Raw genomic sequence first — 19,386 nt, forward strand, 5'->3', positions numbered from 1 at the left:
GTTCTTGGGTTAACTTTATAATGCAGGGGTGGCAAAAGGCCATGGATCCCTCACCACTGTGATAATGAAGACACTACTACAATTTCACAAAGGCCTCAAGGCCTTTTACAAAGACATTATGACATGAGTGTCGTTACAGAATTTAACAGTCCAGGATATACCTTTGTTCTAGGCCATCAGAGGTAAGAAAGGAAAAATGGGCTGAAATAAAGTGACAAAACACATGAAAGGTCTCTTTCGTCATTTTAATTGAAGCACTGCTAATCACTTAAGTCTTTTTTTAAAAGCACCAAATTTTAATATCTAAGTCAATTTGGGGTGGGGGAAGAAACACTATCAGGAACTTCTCTCCAGAACAAACAATGATGTTCATTCCTCTGCATGTCCAAATTAAAGTCTACTGAAACCCAAACCCCACACAGAGAAGAAAAGATACTAAAATCACATTCTAGGGGGTCAGTGCATTCCGAAGTCTCAGCTGGGCTGTCTAATTGTCCTTCGGCTGACTTTCAAAAATTAACACCCTAGCTCATCAAAATATACATTTTTCCCATTGGCTTTTTTAAATTAAAAATAATAATTAAAATAAAAACACTTGAAGGAATTCATGACCAGTTGCCTGACTCAGTTGATGGCATATGGGGCATATGGAAGTCAGGGAGGTGGCTTGCAGCACACGACATTCAGGGGATGCTCATCTTTAAGGCTTAGCTTTCTTCCAAACAGTGTAAAATACCCACCTGAACAGGGAGTCAAGGAATAAGAAAAGTCATTCGAGGAGGAGCAGTTTCCACTTAATAAACTGAAAGATGGGACAGAGATTTATGTGCGTAGGTTGAACACTGTGGGGAGGTGACAAAGGGCTTTCAAACAAGAGCACTTTGTAGCATGGGATATCCACCATTTGGAACATCTGTCGGATACTTGGGACAAAGACTGAAGGAGTACACTCAGTTCTCTCAGGTAACACTGTTGCTTCTGCTCTGGAGGTCTCCAAAAGTTTGACAATCAGTGAGAGAAGAAGAATGACTAAGGGACAAGTGAATGGGAGTAAAGGAAGGGGGCAAAAAGCAGGGAAAGCTGAAAGAGTACAACAGAAGGAAAAGGGTTCTAGGACCCAGAAGCCTTCCCCACTTAGCCCTAGTTTTCAAAGTTTTAATCGTGAAAAAGAACATTCGTAAAGGGAGCAGTGGAGACGGGGGAGATGTTAAATCTCCACAAGCCATTGAAAGACATGGCTGACCAGAAAGCAGAGTCTCCCCCTCTTTGGGCAGAAGACCTGGCAGCCTACATGCCCAAGCTAAGAGCCAGGCCCAGGGCCAGCAGCATTGCCAGGTCTCCGTTATAGCATGGGAAGCTGCCGTCATGGAAGAAACCTGGACTCAGCTTGCAGCTACGGATGCTGATGATTACTGTCTGTAGTTTATCACAAATACAGCTAGTCTTGCTAGCCAGCTTACTCTGGGGAGACACCATTTTTCCTTTCATATGCTAAAATGACAGGTGGGCCATTAAGCTTTTATATGGGTTTCTGGGAATTCAAACCACTTCTCAAAGTCCCCTGGAGGACTGAGGCAACAAGCCATTAGGCCCCACCTCTACATTCTGATTGGGGAGGCGATACAAGAATTTGCATAAGTAGTTTCCAGGTGATTTCCCTGGCTAGGCTCTTGTCTTTGACACAGTTTCTGTTTTAAATCAGTGGGATTTAATGACTAAAGGCCCCTGGAAACTATGACAAGGGACACCCCAGTCTCTAAGATCCAGAAATAAAGCCTATTTTTAAGATCCCAGGAAAAGTCCCAGTTAAGTTTGAAATTCAGGGTTTATATAGTACAGAGTTAATTCTGTTTGTTGTTATGATTAATAATGACAGCATGTAGTGGACTTAGATGTTCTGAAAAGGCAGCACATAATGTCATGATCAAAGGATACAATTCCAAGTATGAAGGGACACAGACAATCTCTTTTGAGAATTCCACAGGACAATACAGGCGCCCCAGCTGTTCTTCATAGAGCGACAGGGCTTCAGTCAAATTGACACAATTCCCCTAAATCAGAGAGAAAAGCAAACAATGGGATTTCTAAGTCATACTCATTTGAAGGTCTCTAATAAAGGGAGAACAATTGGAGCTTGAGATAAAAGTTCATCTTTAAAAATGAGATAAGGCCTCTATACTTCCACAAATTGCACTGAATTCTATTTATGGATTCATTAGTTCATTCTCTTTCTACCTCATTTACGGAGCTATTTCAAATTTTTAGAGTATGAAGCAATAGAAAGCAGTGAGGCCAATTTCTCATTAGTGACATAGTTCATTGTATCCACACCATGCAATTTAGCATATTCATCCACATTACGCAGTGTTTTGTTTTTGTCAGCAATGGTCACAACTGTGTTGAAGCAGGAATATCAAATCATTCTTGCTTTCCATGATGATTTAAACTACACTCCTTCTTTTAAAAAGTCCTGACACAGGACTGTATTCATACCCCATCCTTTCCTCAACGTCTGATGTTTGTAAAGTGTATTATTGTGTGGAAGCATGATGTGTGCATGTGCTACAGCATGAGTGACAGTCTGAATATTACTTTGTGGAATCAGTTCTCTTCACCTTTTTATATGTGGCTTCTGGGAATCAAACTCGGGTTGTCAGATTTCTGCTGCAAGCCCTTTTATCCACTGAGCCTCCCCATTAGTCCTCTGTAACTAATTGTTAAGAAATACAATCCTGACACCGTTCATTTGTTTCCAAACAGCAAAGAACAATTTGAGAAGAAAACTTCACAAAAGTGGCCTATGATGTCAGAACTTCTGATAACAGCCTTTTTAAACCAAGCATCCATGGAGCCAGCCAGCCTGCCATGGAAAGGGTTACAACTATTCCAAAAGATGGCCTGGGTGGTTTTAACTTAGCACATTCACTTAGCACAACGTCATCCTTTAGTGCCAGCCTGTTTAATAACCCATCATCTAGGGTCCTGCAGTGGGATTTAGCCAAAGTGCCCTTCACCAGCATATAATTTGGTTTCAACATCAAGTTCACCACGAGAGCATATAAACACCACACATGTAATTTACAACTCATAAATAGAAAACACTGTGCAGTTGTTTTTAGAACACATCACCACTAGAGAAGCTATATAGAACGGAAATGCCATCAAGGTGTACAGCTGAATGGTTTGTCTGCCATCTCAAAACTGACACCCTGCTGTGTGTTTAAAGAGGACATATGGGAGGGCCGGACCTCCTTACTGAGAATGTGGTACAAAAATTGGAAGGTTTCAATTTGTTCTTTCCCAACACTGTCAAGAAGCAGTTTTTCCAAAGAAAAAGGGAAAGAAGAAACTCCACAAATAGAGAGCTACCCAAAAAAGGAACATGATAAATTTCACTTTCCGTCTACACAAATAGAACATTTATTTTTCTTTTCTTTACTTTTTAAGAAATATACAGAGTTCCAAAACAAAACCCAAAAGCAAAGAAATAATCACCCATTAGTTTCGGCAGCTGTGGTTCTAGAAAATTCTCCATGTCTCACCTAAATTTAAACAATACTTGCTGTTTTAGTTTATGGACTTTTGTATTGTTTACATTTTAACCTTAAATCAGTTTGTATTATTTGTGTAATATAAACCCTTTATCTGCAGCTTTCTTATTAGGTTCAAAACTAAGCAAAACTAGGTGGGTGTGGTTGGTACACACCTTAAATCCAAAAACTCAGGAAGCAGAGGCAGGTGGATCTATGTGAGTTAAATGCCAACTAGCCTGGTCCATACAACCAGTTGCCAGATCAGCCAAGGCTGCATCATGAGACTCTGTCTCAAAAAGGGGGGAGGAGAACACGACGAATAGGACAGATGACTCAGTGGTTAAGAACACTTACTGTTCTAAAGGACCCAAGTTCAGTACTCAGCACCCACATTGGACAGCTCACAACTGCCTAATAACAGTGTGACACAATACAGGTCCTCCACATTTGTCTGCACATACTCACACACTAACACACACACATATACACATAGTTAAAATAACAAATCTTTTTTAAAGCCAGCAAAACTAAACAGTAAAAAAACGAACTACAAAATATCCAAAAGTTTTTGAGAATTGACACTAAAGGGCAGGAAAGACCACTCAGTGGTTTAGAACACTTACTGCCCTGAGTTCAGATTCCAACATCCATGTTGGGCAGCTCACAAACACAAGTAAATCAGCTCCAGGGGATCTGACCTCAAAGGCCTTAGAGGGGACTTGCACTCACATGCAAAAACGCACAAACACTCTGGAGAAATGTATCCTGTTTGGTATCTGGTTTCTTTACACACACACACACACACACACACACACACACACACACACACACACACACACACACACACACACACACACACACTTTGTAGGGAGACACCCTAGCCCCGCCCTGGGACAGGTACCAGGTGGACCCGGCCCGGCTAGCTCAGTCAGTAGAGCATGAGACTCTTAATCTCAGGGTTGTGGGTTCGTGCCCCCCGTTGGGCGCCACCTGTATTGATTAAAGTCTCTTTATTCAAGAAAACACCAGGGCAAAACACCGGCCAGAGCGAGGTTATAGAACCCAGCAAGCGCGGCCAGAACAAAAGGGGCCCGGGTCTCCACGAGCTGGTCTTTAAGAAGCCTCCCTTATGTCACCTTGGCTTTCCTACACCACACCCTTATGGGCGAGTCCCGGGTCCACCTGGTACCTGTCCCAGGGCGGGGCTAGGGTGTCTCCCTACAATACTTTTCCGGTTTTTGTTTTGTTTTATGAGACAAGGTCTCTCTGTGCAGCCCTGACTGTTCCAGAACTCTCTAGATAGACCAGATTGGTCTCAGATTCAGAGATTCACCTGCTTCTGCCTCCGAGTGCTGAGATTAATGAAAGGCGTGTGCCAATATGGCCAGCTTTAAAAAATTACAAAGAAAAATTGACAGCAGTGAAGAGCAAATAGTGGGAGTACAGACACTCGAGAGTTCAGTTTTCTGCACTCATGTCAGGGGGCTCACAAATGTTTACAACTCCACCTGCAGGGAATCTAGCACCCGCTTCTGGACCCCGAAAGTACCCAAACTTACACACACATCATTTGAAACATAAAATAAAAATAAATGAAGAAATATTTCAAATGATGCTAACGATGAATTACTTCCAGAAAGCAATAAAGTTTTAGCAAGGGTTATAGTTGTCTGAAGGGTGCTGATAATGAACAGTTCAAGATTATGGGAATGGTCAGGAGGTTGCTACATTTTTCACTGTGGCTTCCATGTGTCCTACATACCCATTTTTGTATGTAACAGTCTATTAAGGAAGGGGTTAGACACAGAAGACAGATGGTCAAGTCCCAAAACCTTACTTCTACTCTCAAAAATACCCATTCCCAAGTTCTGTGGCAAGATAACAAGGCTGCCTTCAAGCACCCAGTGATGTCACAAGTTTGCCACCATGACACAAGCAATGTGTTGGTGGAAACATTCAGTTTTTTAAATCCTTGTATAACATCCTCACCCCACCATTAACCTTCTCCATTTTTTCTGCTACATACTCCAGCTAAGGGCAGAAGAGGAATGAATGGCAGGAATCAAGTTTTATCACCTGAGCATGTCACTTGGTAGCAAAAAGAACATAAGCAGAGTCTAAGGGTATAAAACAATGGCAGAATTGTCTAGCATGCCTGAATGAATAAATAATGAGTGAATGAATGAATGAATGGTGAAGACTACAGCTTCCTACAAGGCTTATGCCCCTTAATCTATGTGAATTTTAGACATATAGAATTGTAACATATAGACACCAAACAAACAAACCAGGGTATCACAAAATGGTATCACTTTGTATCTCCACTTGTAGCGAATGTACATAGTGATGTCTTTTGAATAATTCTTGGCAAAGAACACAGCTTTGGATTTAAGATCTAGGGAGGTTTTTAAAGAAACAGTTCACCAAAGCAAGTTATCCAAGTTCGAGTCATTAGTATCTGTACATGCTGTGTTCTCATGGGAGATTTATATTATTTTCTCCGTTCCCCACAGCAAGCAAGGCCAAAAGCACCATACGGGTCCTTTCATCTATTCCAAACTAACTGCTTCACAAAGGATCCATATTTACCCTTGCTCAGCCTGGAAGATTGTTGGGATTTGATATGCAGATGGCACCCGTGCCTAGCTTGTTTTCAATGTAGTCCTGGGGGACTAAGTGCTGTTGACATGGGCATGCCTCAGTCCCACAGGCAATCCCTTCCCTTCCTTGGGGGTTTTAGTGCTAGTGATTGATCAAAACTAGTAACAATCCTCCTCCTCCCAAATGTCACAACCTGAGACTGCTCCTACCAAGACTACCTAACTTCTTTTCCCTATGCTCTACATAATAAAACATGATGAGGTCCTAGGTTTCTTGCAGTAATTGGTTCAATTCTATCAGAGTATGTGCTGCCTACCTGACCCCAGGATTTCCTAGTCCACACCCAACCCATGTAGATGCTGGCAAATCTCTATTTGGTTATAAGACCCTACAGCCTCATTTTAACTCAATTTACCTGCATGAGACTTTCTTCTAGAGACAGGGGAATACAATAAATATGCTCACAAAAGTCCAACTCACTGACTCTGCACTGCTTTTATATTTTAAAGCCTTGTTTGAGTGGGTTTCACCATCAACTTCCTACATAAAACAGAGACAGCACAGACCATGAGTCCTCCCCAGCAATACTCCTCACTGCTCCTGGAGCACAAGACAAATGGCATGGCTGGGAAACTGGGAACAGAGCAGGCAGCCACATTTGGCCCACAGTGTGTAGAGCCTTGCTTTAAGCCACCATGTGCCCACAGGCTTTGCATGCAGAGGAGGAAAACAGGACAAGCTCAAGTATTCTAAGTTCCGCCATGCAATTCCACAGTATAAGGTGACTATAGCAAATGACTGTGCACTGTACACTTTAAAATCTTACAAGAAAGGAAGCTGAATGTTTTCTCTATAAATACATGATATATGTTTAAGAGGATACATGTGCTTGACCCAATTTAAAAAATAGACAATATATACATGCAGGTAACCATCACATGGTAACACTGTAAATGATCATTTTTACGCTTTTCTAGATCAGTAAAAAATGAAATCTTGTTAAAAATTAAAACCAGCCTAGTTGATGCATCTACAATACAGTTCCTGAACCTAAGGCTCGGGGAACATCACAAAAAGGGTAGAGAAATATTTAAAGAGCCAGAGGAACAGAAAAAATCTATTGTGACACTGTGTCTGCTAGAAATGCTATGGAAGCTACACCCATGATACTTCAACAATATGGCTGCCAAAATAACTCGTGAATGAGGATGACATTAATAGACATGAAAATGTGGAAGGGAGAGATTTCATTGGGGACTAACCTACACAAAGAACTACAAGCACCTAAGGATTGTCTTCCATAGGGAAGAGCGCACCAACTGCTCAGCCCTGAAAACATATATAAAAATATAAGTGACATTCTATAGGCTGACCAGGTTGTATTTCTGTATTTACATATACATGCACAAGTATATGTGTATCTCTGTGTATGTATGCAACTAAGAACGAAAGAAAAAGAGGCTATGGATTTGAGAGAAAGCAAGGAGGATTACATGAGAGGGGTTAGAGAATAGGGAAAGGGGGAACTGATGTAATTTCATTATGGTTTTTCAAAAATGTTTACAATAAAATGTACTGGGGGGCTATAGAGATGGCTCAGCAATTGAGAGCACTGGCTGCTATTGTGAGGGCCTGGAGCTCAGCTCCCAGCACCCAACTGAGTACCTGTAACTCTAGCTCTGGCCTCTATAGGAGGCTGCACTCACATGCATATACTCACAGAAACACATTCACAGAAATAAAAGTAATATTTTAAAATAAAAGTAGCATGTGGTGTTTAGAAAAATGAAAAGATATACTTTAATGAAATTAATTACTGAGAAACCAATACAATATAAAATTAGTCACAAGGTAAAGTCTTTTTAGGGGATGGGAATTATGTACACAGGACAGAAGACAGAATTCTGCTTAAGGTGGTCCATAATCAAAATAACTCCTTATTTCAGTAAAAAAACAAAAAGGGTTAGAGTTTATGTGTGGTAGGATGAGGACTACTCTCCAGTAAACTCAGAAGAACTCAAGAGACCAGAGTGCAAGTGCTGAACGTGGCTATCAATTAATTTTTGCACCAAGTAATGAGACTGGGTTAACAATTAGTTGCCTTTTGTCACTTTTTAGGAATGTAATATTTTTCTATTTTCCTACAAAATACCAAAACCACCGTTCCAACCCTTCTTTAAAGTTAAGAATACCCTCAAGAATGAAAAAAAAAAGTACAAAGCAACAATTCTATCTATCTGCTGCCTGCAGCTCACACATTACAGGCAAAGCCGCTTTATCAAGGGTGTGCTGCTAAATGGGCTTTTTCCCGGATATGTACCTAAAGGATGGAGTGGGGAGGGAACTACGGTCTGTGTCTCCACCTGCTGGCGTAATTTAATACTACAGCCAGGATAATCTTGTCTTCTGCTGTTAAAGCAACTTCTCAAAAGAGATGAAAGATTAGCTACTTAGAGATTTACTGCTTGACAAATTTCAGTGAGAATCACAGGAGTACAGGGTGGGGACTGAGTGGTCTACCTGTGTAAAGTATTTCCCATCTTGTTTCAGAACTTTCATTGACAGGTCGAGAATCAGTCTGAGAAACTCCCACGTGGAATCTGGATGTGAAAAAAATTAAGTCTTGTAAATAGGTTTTGCATCTAACAAATATTCATCTTTAGTAACACAGAAGAAGAGACCCCAGTGTGCTGGCACATGCCCATCATCCTGTCACTTTGGAGGCAGAGAGAGGAAGATCAGGAATTGAAGAGCATCTTTGGCTACATAGTGACATAGAGGTCAGCCTGACTACATGAGACTATTTGAAAGATGCATGAACAATAATGTACAATCATATAGCTGGTTTGTGCACACACCAACAAACTCCAAGGACAAAATCAAGTTTGCACCTTAAGTTTGTCCTAAGTGGACAGACAGTACAACAGCAATAGAGACTTAAAATGGGAACTGAGAGTGTAGCTCAGTGGTATAGAGCTTATTCATATGCATGAGATCCTGAGTTCCATCCCCATCACCAGTCTAAAAGAAAGCTGCTTAAAGAAGGAAACCAGCAACATTCACAATAAGCTGAAGAGACTTTGGGTTGTAGAAAAACAGAGTGTTGCAGTCTCCTTAATAGCCACTCAACGGCTACCTGTATCAGACCTAACCTCCTTGAGAATACTCCATGAGACCTTTATTTTTTATTTGTATTAACAGAACATACTAGCTTCAACCAATGCCACAACTAAGAATATCTTCAGATAGTTTCCAAAAGCCATACAGCAGAGCTTGACCTGCTTTACTGTACTCCACTTCATGTTAAAATACGCCTGGATTTGTGAATTTCTCTTGTTCTCCAACTATATATATATCACATTGGAACACAGTATTTATGCTAACTGGAATCCATGTTCCCCAACCGCTCATACTTAGTTCCAGAACACACAGTTTTTGAGGTATAAGCTGTGTTTTCCTATTAGGGATAGGAAAAAAATGAAAGCCACATTAAAATCCGGCCACCTTCCAGCCATCAATACTAGTTCAACTGCTTGCAACAGTTGAGAGGAGCTGAGAAGATGGCTTGGTGGGGAATGTGGTTGCCATGCAAGAATGAGAATCTGAGTTTGACTGCCAGCACCCACATATAAAATGGGCATGGTGGCATGTGTCTCTACAATCCCAGTGATGGGGAGGGAGACAGGATTTCCAGGGCTTACTGGCCACCAGCATTGCCTACTTGACGAAAGTTCTAGGCTCAGTAAGAAACTCTTTCTCAAAACGTAAGACATTTAGTGTTGACCACTGGACACACACACACCCCAGCCTCTTAAATAATCCCTCTGCATACATCCCCACCACCCCATGCCTGTCTTCCAATACTGCTGCCAAAAGAAAAGTTTTATTCCCTGGGATCCACAGCTTGCCTTCCACAACAGCTGGGACTCAGCATTTGCTACAGTTTGGATGTGGTTTGAATATGCACTACCACCCATCCAAAGGGCTTAATGTATTGAAATTGAATCAATCCCCTCTTCTGAGGTATTCACCCTCATTGTGAGGAAACAATTGACTATGGTGTTTAGAAGTGAGGCATTTACAAGTTTATTAGAATTTAGAAAGGTTATCAGGGTGACACCTGAGTGAATAAATACTGATGGCTTTGTGAAAAGAGAGAGACAGAGAGGGAGAGACCAACCCAGACAGACACACACACGAGCCAGTGTAGGCACACACATGTGCAAACATACACACATACATAAAGAGCTCAAAACACAATCTACCTTCTTCTGGAGATGTAGAAATTGGGACAGCTGTCAAATCATTAATCACATAATCAAACTCTCTCCCTTCTTTGGCGTACCTCTTCAGTACTGGAATACAGTCTTCTATGAGAACCTTTCAGACAGAATAGGATTGAATGCATGAGTCAACAAGTAGGTGGCATTAAACACTTGCAAATAGGAAATGAAAGCTGGGGGTTAAATCCACAGCACCAGCACCATAAACAAAGAGACCTCCATCCCTGTCTGCTAATAGAAAAACATCCTTTCTCATCTGAGTAACCCCTCTACTAGTGTTATTGCTCCCTTCATTGACTAATGGAGACACAATCACATTTAAAATGGCTTACATAGGTTGCCCATAGACCCATAAGGAGAACAAACAGAGGTAGTAGCCCACCCCTGTTAATTCCAGCTCTTGAAAGGCTAAGAAAGAAAGAGAGCCACCCCTACAGGTTTGAAGGCAGCCTGGGTCGTTGAGTTCCTGGTAAGAAGGATAAGGGCTCGGCAATCTATGGGTCCTCTGGTAGTAGATCGGTATTTATCCCTAGCATAGTAATGGACTTTGGGAGCCCATTCCACATAGAGAGATACTCTCTCAGCCTAGATTCGTGGGGGAGGTTCTAGACTCTGCTCCAAAGAATATGACAGACTAGAGATCACCTAAGGAAGGCCTCACCCTCCTTGGGGAGCAGAAATGGTATGGGATTGGTAGTGTGTTAGTGGGGGGCAGGGGAGGAGGGGAGGGAGAGGGAACTGGGATTGATGTGTAAAACAAGCTCTTTCTAATTTAAATTAAAAAAGAGAAAATAATAATAATAATAAAGTTAAGTATGGAGTTTGATACCTTTGAAGACTTTTATTGTCCTACTGTTTTATAAAACTAAACACATTGCACAAGTTGCAATAGGCAAAGGCAGGGAAAATGCGAACACACGGTTACATAGAGTTTGAGGCCAGTGTAGACTACATGAGATTTTCATCTCAAAAAAAGAAAGAAAGAAATCCTCAACTACCTATAATCCACACATTCATCCCATCTGAGAACTAATGGTATAGGTATGTCCCCATGATACAGAACTTGCCTAGCATATGCATGAAGGGCCATTTAACATTCTCACAATCAACACGACTGACTGTTTTCTTACTCAATTTTAATCCATGGATATCATTCTGAACATGGAAAGTAAATTACTCCATTTCACTACAAATGTTCTGTTGTTGTCTTCAACAATCCTCTATGAACAGTCATATCAGCCCCCACCCCCATTTCCTTTATATCTTAAGTTTCCAAATCTGTGGGTTTTTACTGAAATTCCATTTCCAGTGGTTTCTAGGGCTTGCTGATTTAGTTCTCAAGCAAGTGGGTAGCCCAATGTTAGGCATCACTTACTAAATCTTTACCCAAGTGAAATGAAATATATCTTGGGCCTGCCATGGTGGTGCACGCTTTTAACTTCAGAACTCTGCAGGAGGCAGAGGCAGGCAGATTCCTATAAGCTCCAGGCCAGTCCTGTCTACAAAGCAAGTTCCAGGACAAGGCTGTCTCAAAAAAAAAGAAGAAACAGAAAAAGAAAAAGAAAAAAATGCAAAAACAGAGAAATACATCTTGGATCATATGTTAGCAGTGTGTTGGAATGCATACATAACAAAAGTTCAAATTCCCATGACATCTCTGTCTAGAGTCTGTGTCCAACTTCCTATTTGATTATAGGGTCTGCAGTAAATGAGCAATCAGAGGACAAGTCTCCTTCCACAATGATTGTTCTCTTAAATTCCCTTGGCTATTTTTAGACATTTGTTTTAATAAGCACAACTCTGAAAACATCAGGTGACCTCACTTCCTTGGTACTCTAATGAGAATTAGAAGGGCAAGTGAGAAGCCATGGAAACTGTTCTGTTCTTACCCACCAGGCACAAGGTATACCATGCCTTTCCACATACTCAGTTCATTTCATCTTTCAGTCAAATCGTCACACAGCTCACGTCAGTCTTATACCTCCTAAGTTTATTTCTAAGTATTTAGCAAATTACTTTGAGGACGATTTCCTGCCACACACCTCCCAATTTCCTTTCAAAGTGTTCTGCATTCAGCAGAAAGAAAAAATTGATCTCTCCTAAATCACTTAAATCTTTAATCACTGAACCAATTTCTCAGAAGTCCAAGTAATTGTCAAGGTAAATTTCTTCTATTTTTCTACTTTTATTCCCTAAAATTATTTTATTATCTTTGTGACCTCCATCTTCCTATCTTACTTACTAGTGGCTTCAAAAATAAGCATAAACTCAGATACACAGCTTCAATAATTTGGTTCCTGCTTCCAATGAAAATGACTTCTTGCCGGGCGTTGGTGGTGCACACCTTTAATCCCAGCACTCGGGAGGCAGAGGCAGGCGGATCTCTGAGTTCGAGGTCAGCTTTGTCTCCAGAGCCAGGATAGGCTCTAAAGCTACACAGAGAAACCCTGTCTCGAAAAACCAAAAAAAAGAAAGAAAGAAAATGACTTCTTGCCACTTGCTATATTTTTTGTTTTATTATTTGCTATATTTTTTGTTTTATTATTTACTATTAAAATTAAATTTCTAGTACTTTCTATAACGTTTTGGTAGAATCCCTCTATTGCAATGTCTTTATGTGCACAGGGGCGTGCATTCGTCAATCAGAGGCTGTCATTGGTCTGAAGTAATGATGGACTAGTCCAGGAATCCATCTGTCTCTGTCACTCCAATAGGATGAGATTATAATTACATGCCACTATATACCACCACACTCACAGCAAGCACTTTAGCAACTGTATCTCCTATACAATTTACGAAATTAGGAGCTGGAGAGATGGCTCAGAGGTTAAGAGCACCAGCCCCTCTTCCAGAGGTCCTGAGTTCAATTCCAGCAACCACATGGTGGCTCACAACCATCCATTATGAGATCTGATGTCCTCTTCTGGTGTGCAGATATACATGGAAGCAGAATGTTGTATACATAATAAATAAAATCTTTAAAAAAATAATTTATGAAATAAAACATAACAAACTTGTTTTATCACTATTTTATAACGTTCTTGTGTAAGTAAAGAGGACAACTTGTCCGAGTAGGTTCTCTCCCTCCCCCATTTGAGTCCTAGTGATGGAAACAAATGCCTTTATCCACACTAAGCCATTTCAACAGTCTAATAATAGATTTCTTAAAGTTCTCATCTTTAATTTTTTAAGCTAAAACCTATTTGAGTATAATACAGATTTAAGAAATAAGTCACTAAATTTAACTTACTTTACTTGATAATTTTGTGCACATAAACAAAATGCATACACAAATGTAGGTAATCCATCCTTAGTTTTCTTGGCACAGTACCTTTGAGTATTAAGATTACTGTCATAATCCCTTAATATAGGTGACAATGGTGTGACTGGGACAATATATGAGGCCACTGGCGGTGGGTCCAAGATCTAACACTAAAGCACAAACTGACTTAGTGGAGCCCCTTGTTTATGGAGAGATACCTTGCTCAGAGTAGACAAAGGGGTGTGAGGGTGGATGGGTACCTTGGTCCTGCCTCAAAGAGATGATGGGACAGAGTTAGTAGACTTCCTAGGGGAACAGATAGGAGGTGGGGGAGTGGGAGGACAGGGAGGGAGGAATGGGATTGGAATATAAAATAAGAAAAATATAAGTAAATAAAAGATTACTTTCGTGATAAAAGAAATGTTTTGTTTCCTGAAACAAATGTTAACCAGAGTAGTTGTTTAAACATATGTAAAAACGTCTGCCTTTCTGTAAACAACATTTGAATAGATTGTTGCCTTTGGCACAGTGTTCAGGTGGGTCTGTCTTCTCCCAGACAAGGCTACCACCTTGTTTGAGAGCTACAGAACACTCAGCAGCAAAAAAAAGAAAAAAGAAAATTAAAAAAAAAACAAAAAAGAGTTCAGGCTCCCTCTGGTGGTTACTCTGAGACACTAAACACTGCCACCCTCAAGAACCATTGAATAGAATCAAGATGTGATTTATTAAGTTCCAATACCGGGTGGCTTTAATATAATGTACCAACTGCACACCAAAAATCCCACCAAGAACAGTTTTTTACCCTCGATGCACACATCTGACCACCTGGCTCACAATCTGTGCCCTGAGGGCCAGATATCCCAATTCAGGAGACTATCATTTCCCATTTCCTCCACAGCCCTACTAATACCTAGACTTTAGTGCTGCTCTCGGTTTGTGCTTCTTTAATCTTTACAAGAAATCCACACAACAAAAACCAGGATTCTGTCCCCCCTTTACCCCACACTGATCTAAAGTGACCCCTACAACCTTGAATAAATTCCCAATATAATAGAACAAAACCTACCAATTATATTGGCCAGGGGGTCTGGCCCATTATTTGTCAGCCATGGTAACTTTGAACTCAGTTCAATGTTCTGCAGAGCTGAATTCTACCCTCCTTTTTGAATCTATCCAACAGGATAAACTAACTCATCTTTCTCACCCTTTGGCCCACAAATAATCACAACTGCATTTTAAGGTAGATAGAATTCCAGCCTCAAATTAACATGTGTGTAGCCCACATTCAAATTTAAATGTATATACATTAGGGAAGGAAGAGGAGGCTGGATAATGGGCATTCCCAAAGTACAGCACTCATCCAAATTGCTTACAAATCTGGAGGTGCACATTTCAGATTATATTCACTTAAGTATTTGATTGGGCATATTGCTCTAACAAGCCCTTATGTCTATGAGAATGAAATATATGCATCCCACACATCAGAGTGGCTGCTCAACTTTCAACACAGTACAATTTAGGACAGAAACTAATTGCTTATTTGCAACATGTTAACCAGCTACACCTACCAATTAAAAATCTGAATTCCCTCTGAAAGACCAAGACTCCAAGGCATTATTCAGGGTAGCGACAGAAGGTGGTAGATTTAAAAAGTACACAGCATCTTTTATGCCATGATTAATGTGGGCTGGAGACATGACTCAGTGGCAGAGGGTGCCTAGCATACAGAAAGGCCAAATTTAATCCCAATAACAAAGAAAAGTAACCTTATATAATCCACACTGGGGGCCTCTTTGAGTATCTGTTCACTGTTTACTCTTAAGGATGAATAGATACTATACTCACACAAAGAGACTATGTGCTTAACCAATTTTGGTAAAACTTACAGGTCCAATTGATCACTTATGTATTTCGATTTTCAGTCAACTTAAAAGTATATTACCAAGGAAACATAATTACCTGATAGCAGTCTCCTTTAAGATTGTCTAAGACATCTCCGCATGTTCTTCGCATGTATTTCTTACATCCATCAATAACCATTTGGTCAATGTCCGAAACAGGTTAAGGAGAATTTGAATGTACCAAAGAATTCTGAAACAATAATTCTTTTCTAAAACATAAAGGTTCAGTAAGTAGCTATCATGGTGTCTTTTCTTTTCTTTTCTTTTCTCCCCCCCCACCCCCCCCCCCCCCGAGACAGGGTTTCTCTGTGGCTTTGGAGGCTGTCCTGGAACTAGCTCTTGTAGACCAGGCAGGAACTCACAGAAATCCACCTGCCTCTGCCTCCCATTCAAGTGAAATGATTTGTTTTCTTCTCATGAAATGAATTAGGAAAGCCATTTTGATAGCCACCAGCAACAGATAAGGTACCCAACATAAAGGCTCTCTAATCCACAACTACATTATTATTTCTGCTTTTCTATTGGTAGACACATATAAAAGGTTACTAGCTGTAAATTCAAATGTTTGTTCAAGAAAGTCAACTTTACACATCTGCCTTGAGTTTAGGGGAACACTCACTGGAGTCCAAAGAGGAAGGAGAACCAAAATCCATTTACCCTCCCACATACATAATTTTTCTCTTATACATATTATTTTTTATGTATGAGTATGTGCATGTTATTATGTGCATGTACCACATACATGCCTGCTGCCTAGAAGCCAAAATAAGTCATCAGATACACATCAACTGGAATTACAGACAGGTGGTGGTCACCACGTGGGTGCTTGGAACTGAACTCAGGTCCTAAAGTAGCAATTGCTGTTAACCACTGAGCCATCTCTCCAGTCCCTGAAGTTGTTCTCTTATACAGTAAAGGATATCTCTACCATGGTGACCATCTTTGGTTTCAGTTTGACAATTTCACATAATATGCCCCCATCTCCACCTCCCAGAATCAGTACATCTTTGCCAGTGTAATCTTCTTTACCACTGCCCATGATGGCTCGGGTGTACGCCAAGTCACTCTCTGCCAAATCTAGGGAGGAAAAGAGACCCAAATGATAACTCTATCCAAATAAACACACCACTTGACCTGCTGAAATCTAGCTTGCAATGGAAATTTTTCTACTTTCAGAAACTGTCCATAATGTGCAAGGTTATTTTTTGGGGTTGAGTAGTTTTCACAAACTTAATGCATCTGACACACAGGATAAAAAGAACTAAGTTACTTAGACAAAAATACAATCTTGAGAATGTGCTGATATTCTGAGTAATTAAAAGATATGACACCTTTGAATATGACAAGATATGCCATCTGGGAGCTGCTTTCAAGATAATATTCTAAGACAAAATACAGCAGGGCTAGATGAAAGAAGACTGGCTATTTGTTGGTATTATCAATATTCTATGGTGAGTACCTGTGGGTTCAATGTACTAGTTTGTCTACTTGGGTTGCAATTTTTCCATAATAAAATGCAATTTTTAAACAAGTGAGTGTATTTTCTAACTAACTACACATCCAAGAAAAATCTATTTCAAGACAAAGTTTATACAAAAATCCAGACAACCCATAGGTTCATACAGCATAAGTGAATTTTAAAAGATAGCAGTGTCAGATTTTAAGCTCAGACAAATCCAAGACAATGGCACTGGTCAGGAAAACAGGGGCCAACAACACATCACCACCTTGTTATGCAATCAGGGGAGGAATGGAATACTTACTAACATCACCGCTGAGGATGAGAATATTTCCAAATTGTTTTGAGTGTAGAATTTTAATGTTCTGATAAGGTGAATCTTCGTCATACACCACTTCATCTATGTCATATTCAACCAGGCGCCCATCAGCTGTAGGCCAGTATCTGTCAATAGCCCCTCCTCGAACTATGGGTGGTAAACTGGAGAGGGAGAGACAGGAATGAGCCTTTGGAAAACACTGCCTTACAAAAGGACTTGGGCTGGAGAATATACAGGAAGCCCGGATGGACAAGAGAGATGGCTTAGTAGTTAACAGAGTGTACTGCTGGGCTGGAGAGATAGCTCAGCCGTTAAAGGCTAGGCTCACAACCAAAAATGTAAGAGAGTGTACTGCTCCTGCAGAGGACCCATGTTTGGTTCCCAATTACAGGCTCACAACTGCCTGTAATTCCAGTTCCAGGAAGATCTGACACCCTTGGCCTCCTCCAGTACGTACACTCACATGTACATACCTACAATTAAAAAGAAAAAAAAAGGCAGCCATGTGTTTGTAGCAAACAGACACTTTAAAAGCGCAAAGCAAATCCAAAGCTTAGACATTTGCCTATTCATGATCACAAATTCTACCAAGTTGCAACAATTGCACAAAACAATCTCTTTTAAAAAAGAAAAAGAAACCTTTCTGGCAGGTTTTAAATTTATTTTTCCTAATGAAAAATTGAAGGAGAAAATGGGCATGGTAAAAATTGCACTTTTCAGTACATATCACTGAAGGTCTGCCAAACCACATAGGCATTACTACAGTTACAAGTTCCATTATCTAGTACAGAATCCATCTTCAAGTACCATTGCATTTTCCTTTCCCTGCCCTTCTCTTTTTAACCCTCATTTCACTTAGGATATGCTTAATATCTTTCTCTGTTTCACTTGTCTCCAAAAAGCAAAGATCAAGCATTTAGAATTCATCATTCTTGTGGATTTAGCTGAGATTCTCTTGATTGGAGCCAGGTTGGCAAACAGCATCCAGATTTCCCAGCAAGAATACAAGGGAGACTTGTACTTTTGCTGGTGATGAGAAGTGGATGTTAATCTATGTCCATACCACCCTGAACTCACCCAGTCTCGTCTGATCTCAGAAGTTAAGCAGGGTCGGGCCTGGTTAGTACTTGGGTGGGTGGAGTGGATGCTAGTTATTGAGCTAAGGCGATGTCAGCTGGACCTCTCTCCATCTGAAATTTCCTTTGGACATCACTAAGCAGGCTGTTCTGTGGTCCTCGGAAACTGAGTACTACACAAACAATTATTTACCAGTGGAAATAGGATTAAGAGGCTTCTTGCCTAAAGCAATTACTGGAGAAGTGACAAAATGACAAGCTTCCCATTCCATGCTTTTAAAAATAATCAAGTGCTTCTGGTGGGGTGACTATACCAGATACTACCAGCAGAGGACACTAAATGACAAGAAAAAAATATCACAAAGGGGTTTAGTAAGTGTAATCCCAAACACAAAGAAAATGAGAACACACTGCACACCCTAAAATAGCCGTATAGCTGTGTACACCTATACAGGCCTGTAAATCTGGAACATACTACCTCTGCCTCACTTCCCAGGATCCTCTCACCTGCTTCCAATAGTACAGGCTAACAAGTGAACAACTTTCTCAGAAACTCTCTCTCTCTCTCTCTCTCTCTCTCTCTCTCTCTCTCTCTCTCTCTCTCTCTCTCTCACACACACACACACACACACACACACACACACACACACACACCTGTAAACTGCTCTGAAGCTGACAAAGTAATTTCCCACAAACTCATGTAATCCTCATAACTCCTGCTTTAGCTACTTCATCTTTCCAGAGAATGAATTCATCTGTCCGTATGTTAGGCAGACCAAAATGGCCTAGTTAAGACATCCAGATGGGCCGGGGGCGTTGGTGGCGCACGCCTTTAATCCTAGCACTCTGGAGGCAGAGGCTGGCAGATCTCTGTGAGTTCGAGGCCAGCCTGGTCTACGAGTGAGTGCCAGGATAGGCTCCAATGCTACACAGAGAAACCCTGTCTCCAAAA

The 19,386-nt window shown here is 40.7% G+C and overlaps 1 protein-coding gene across 2 annotated transcripts in view; it reads right to left on the bottom strand.

Moving 5' to 3' along the window:
* Positions 1 to 226: 226 nt before the first annotated feature.
* The window catches only part of Sms (spermine synthase), a 48,238-nt gene continuing 29,078 nt past the window's right edge, over positions 227 to 19,386 (bottom strand). For both annotated transcript variants that reach the window (XM_027432645.2, XM_027432643.2), the window contains exons 5-11: positions 17,344 to 17,519; positions 16,503 to 16,657; positions 15,639 to 15,728; positions 10,400 to 10,514; positions 8,655 to 8,734; positions 1,936 to 2,051; positions 227 to 740 (exon numbers count right to left, since the gene is read on the bottom strand). In XM_027432645.2, coding sequence (XP_027288446.1) covers positions 701 to 740; positions 1,936 to 2,051; positions 8,655 to 8,734; positions 10,400 to 10,514; positions 15,639 to 15,728; positions 16,503 to 16,657; positions 17,344 to 17,519 — 772 coding nt within the window. In that variant the 3' untranslated portion in view covers positions 227 to 700. The remainder of the gene's footprint in view (positions 741 to 1,935; positions 2,052 to 8,654; positions 8,735 to 10,399; positions 10,515 to 15,638; positions 15,729 to 16,502; positions 16,658 to 17,343; positions 17,520 to 19,386) is intronic.

The sequence above is a fragment of the Cricetulus griseus genome, chromosome X (assembly GCF_003668045.3).
Source record: "Cricetulus griseus strain 17A/GY chromosome X, alternate assembly CriGri-PICRH-1.0, whole genome shotgun sequence".
Classification (NCBI taxonomy): Eukaryota; Metazoa; Chordata; class Mammalia; order Rodentia; family Cricetidae; genus Cricetulus; species Cricetulus griseus.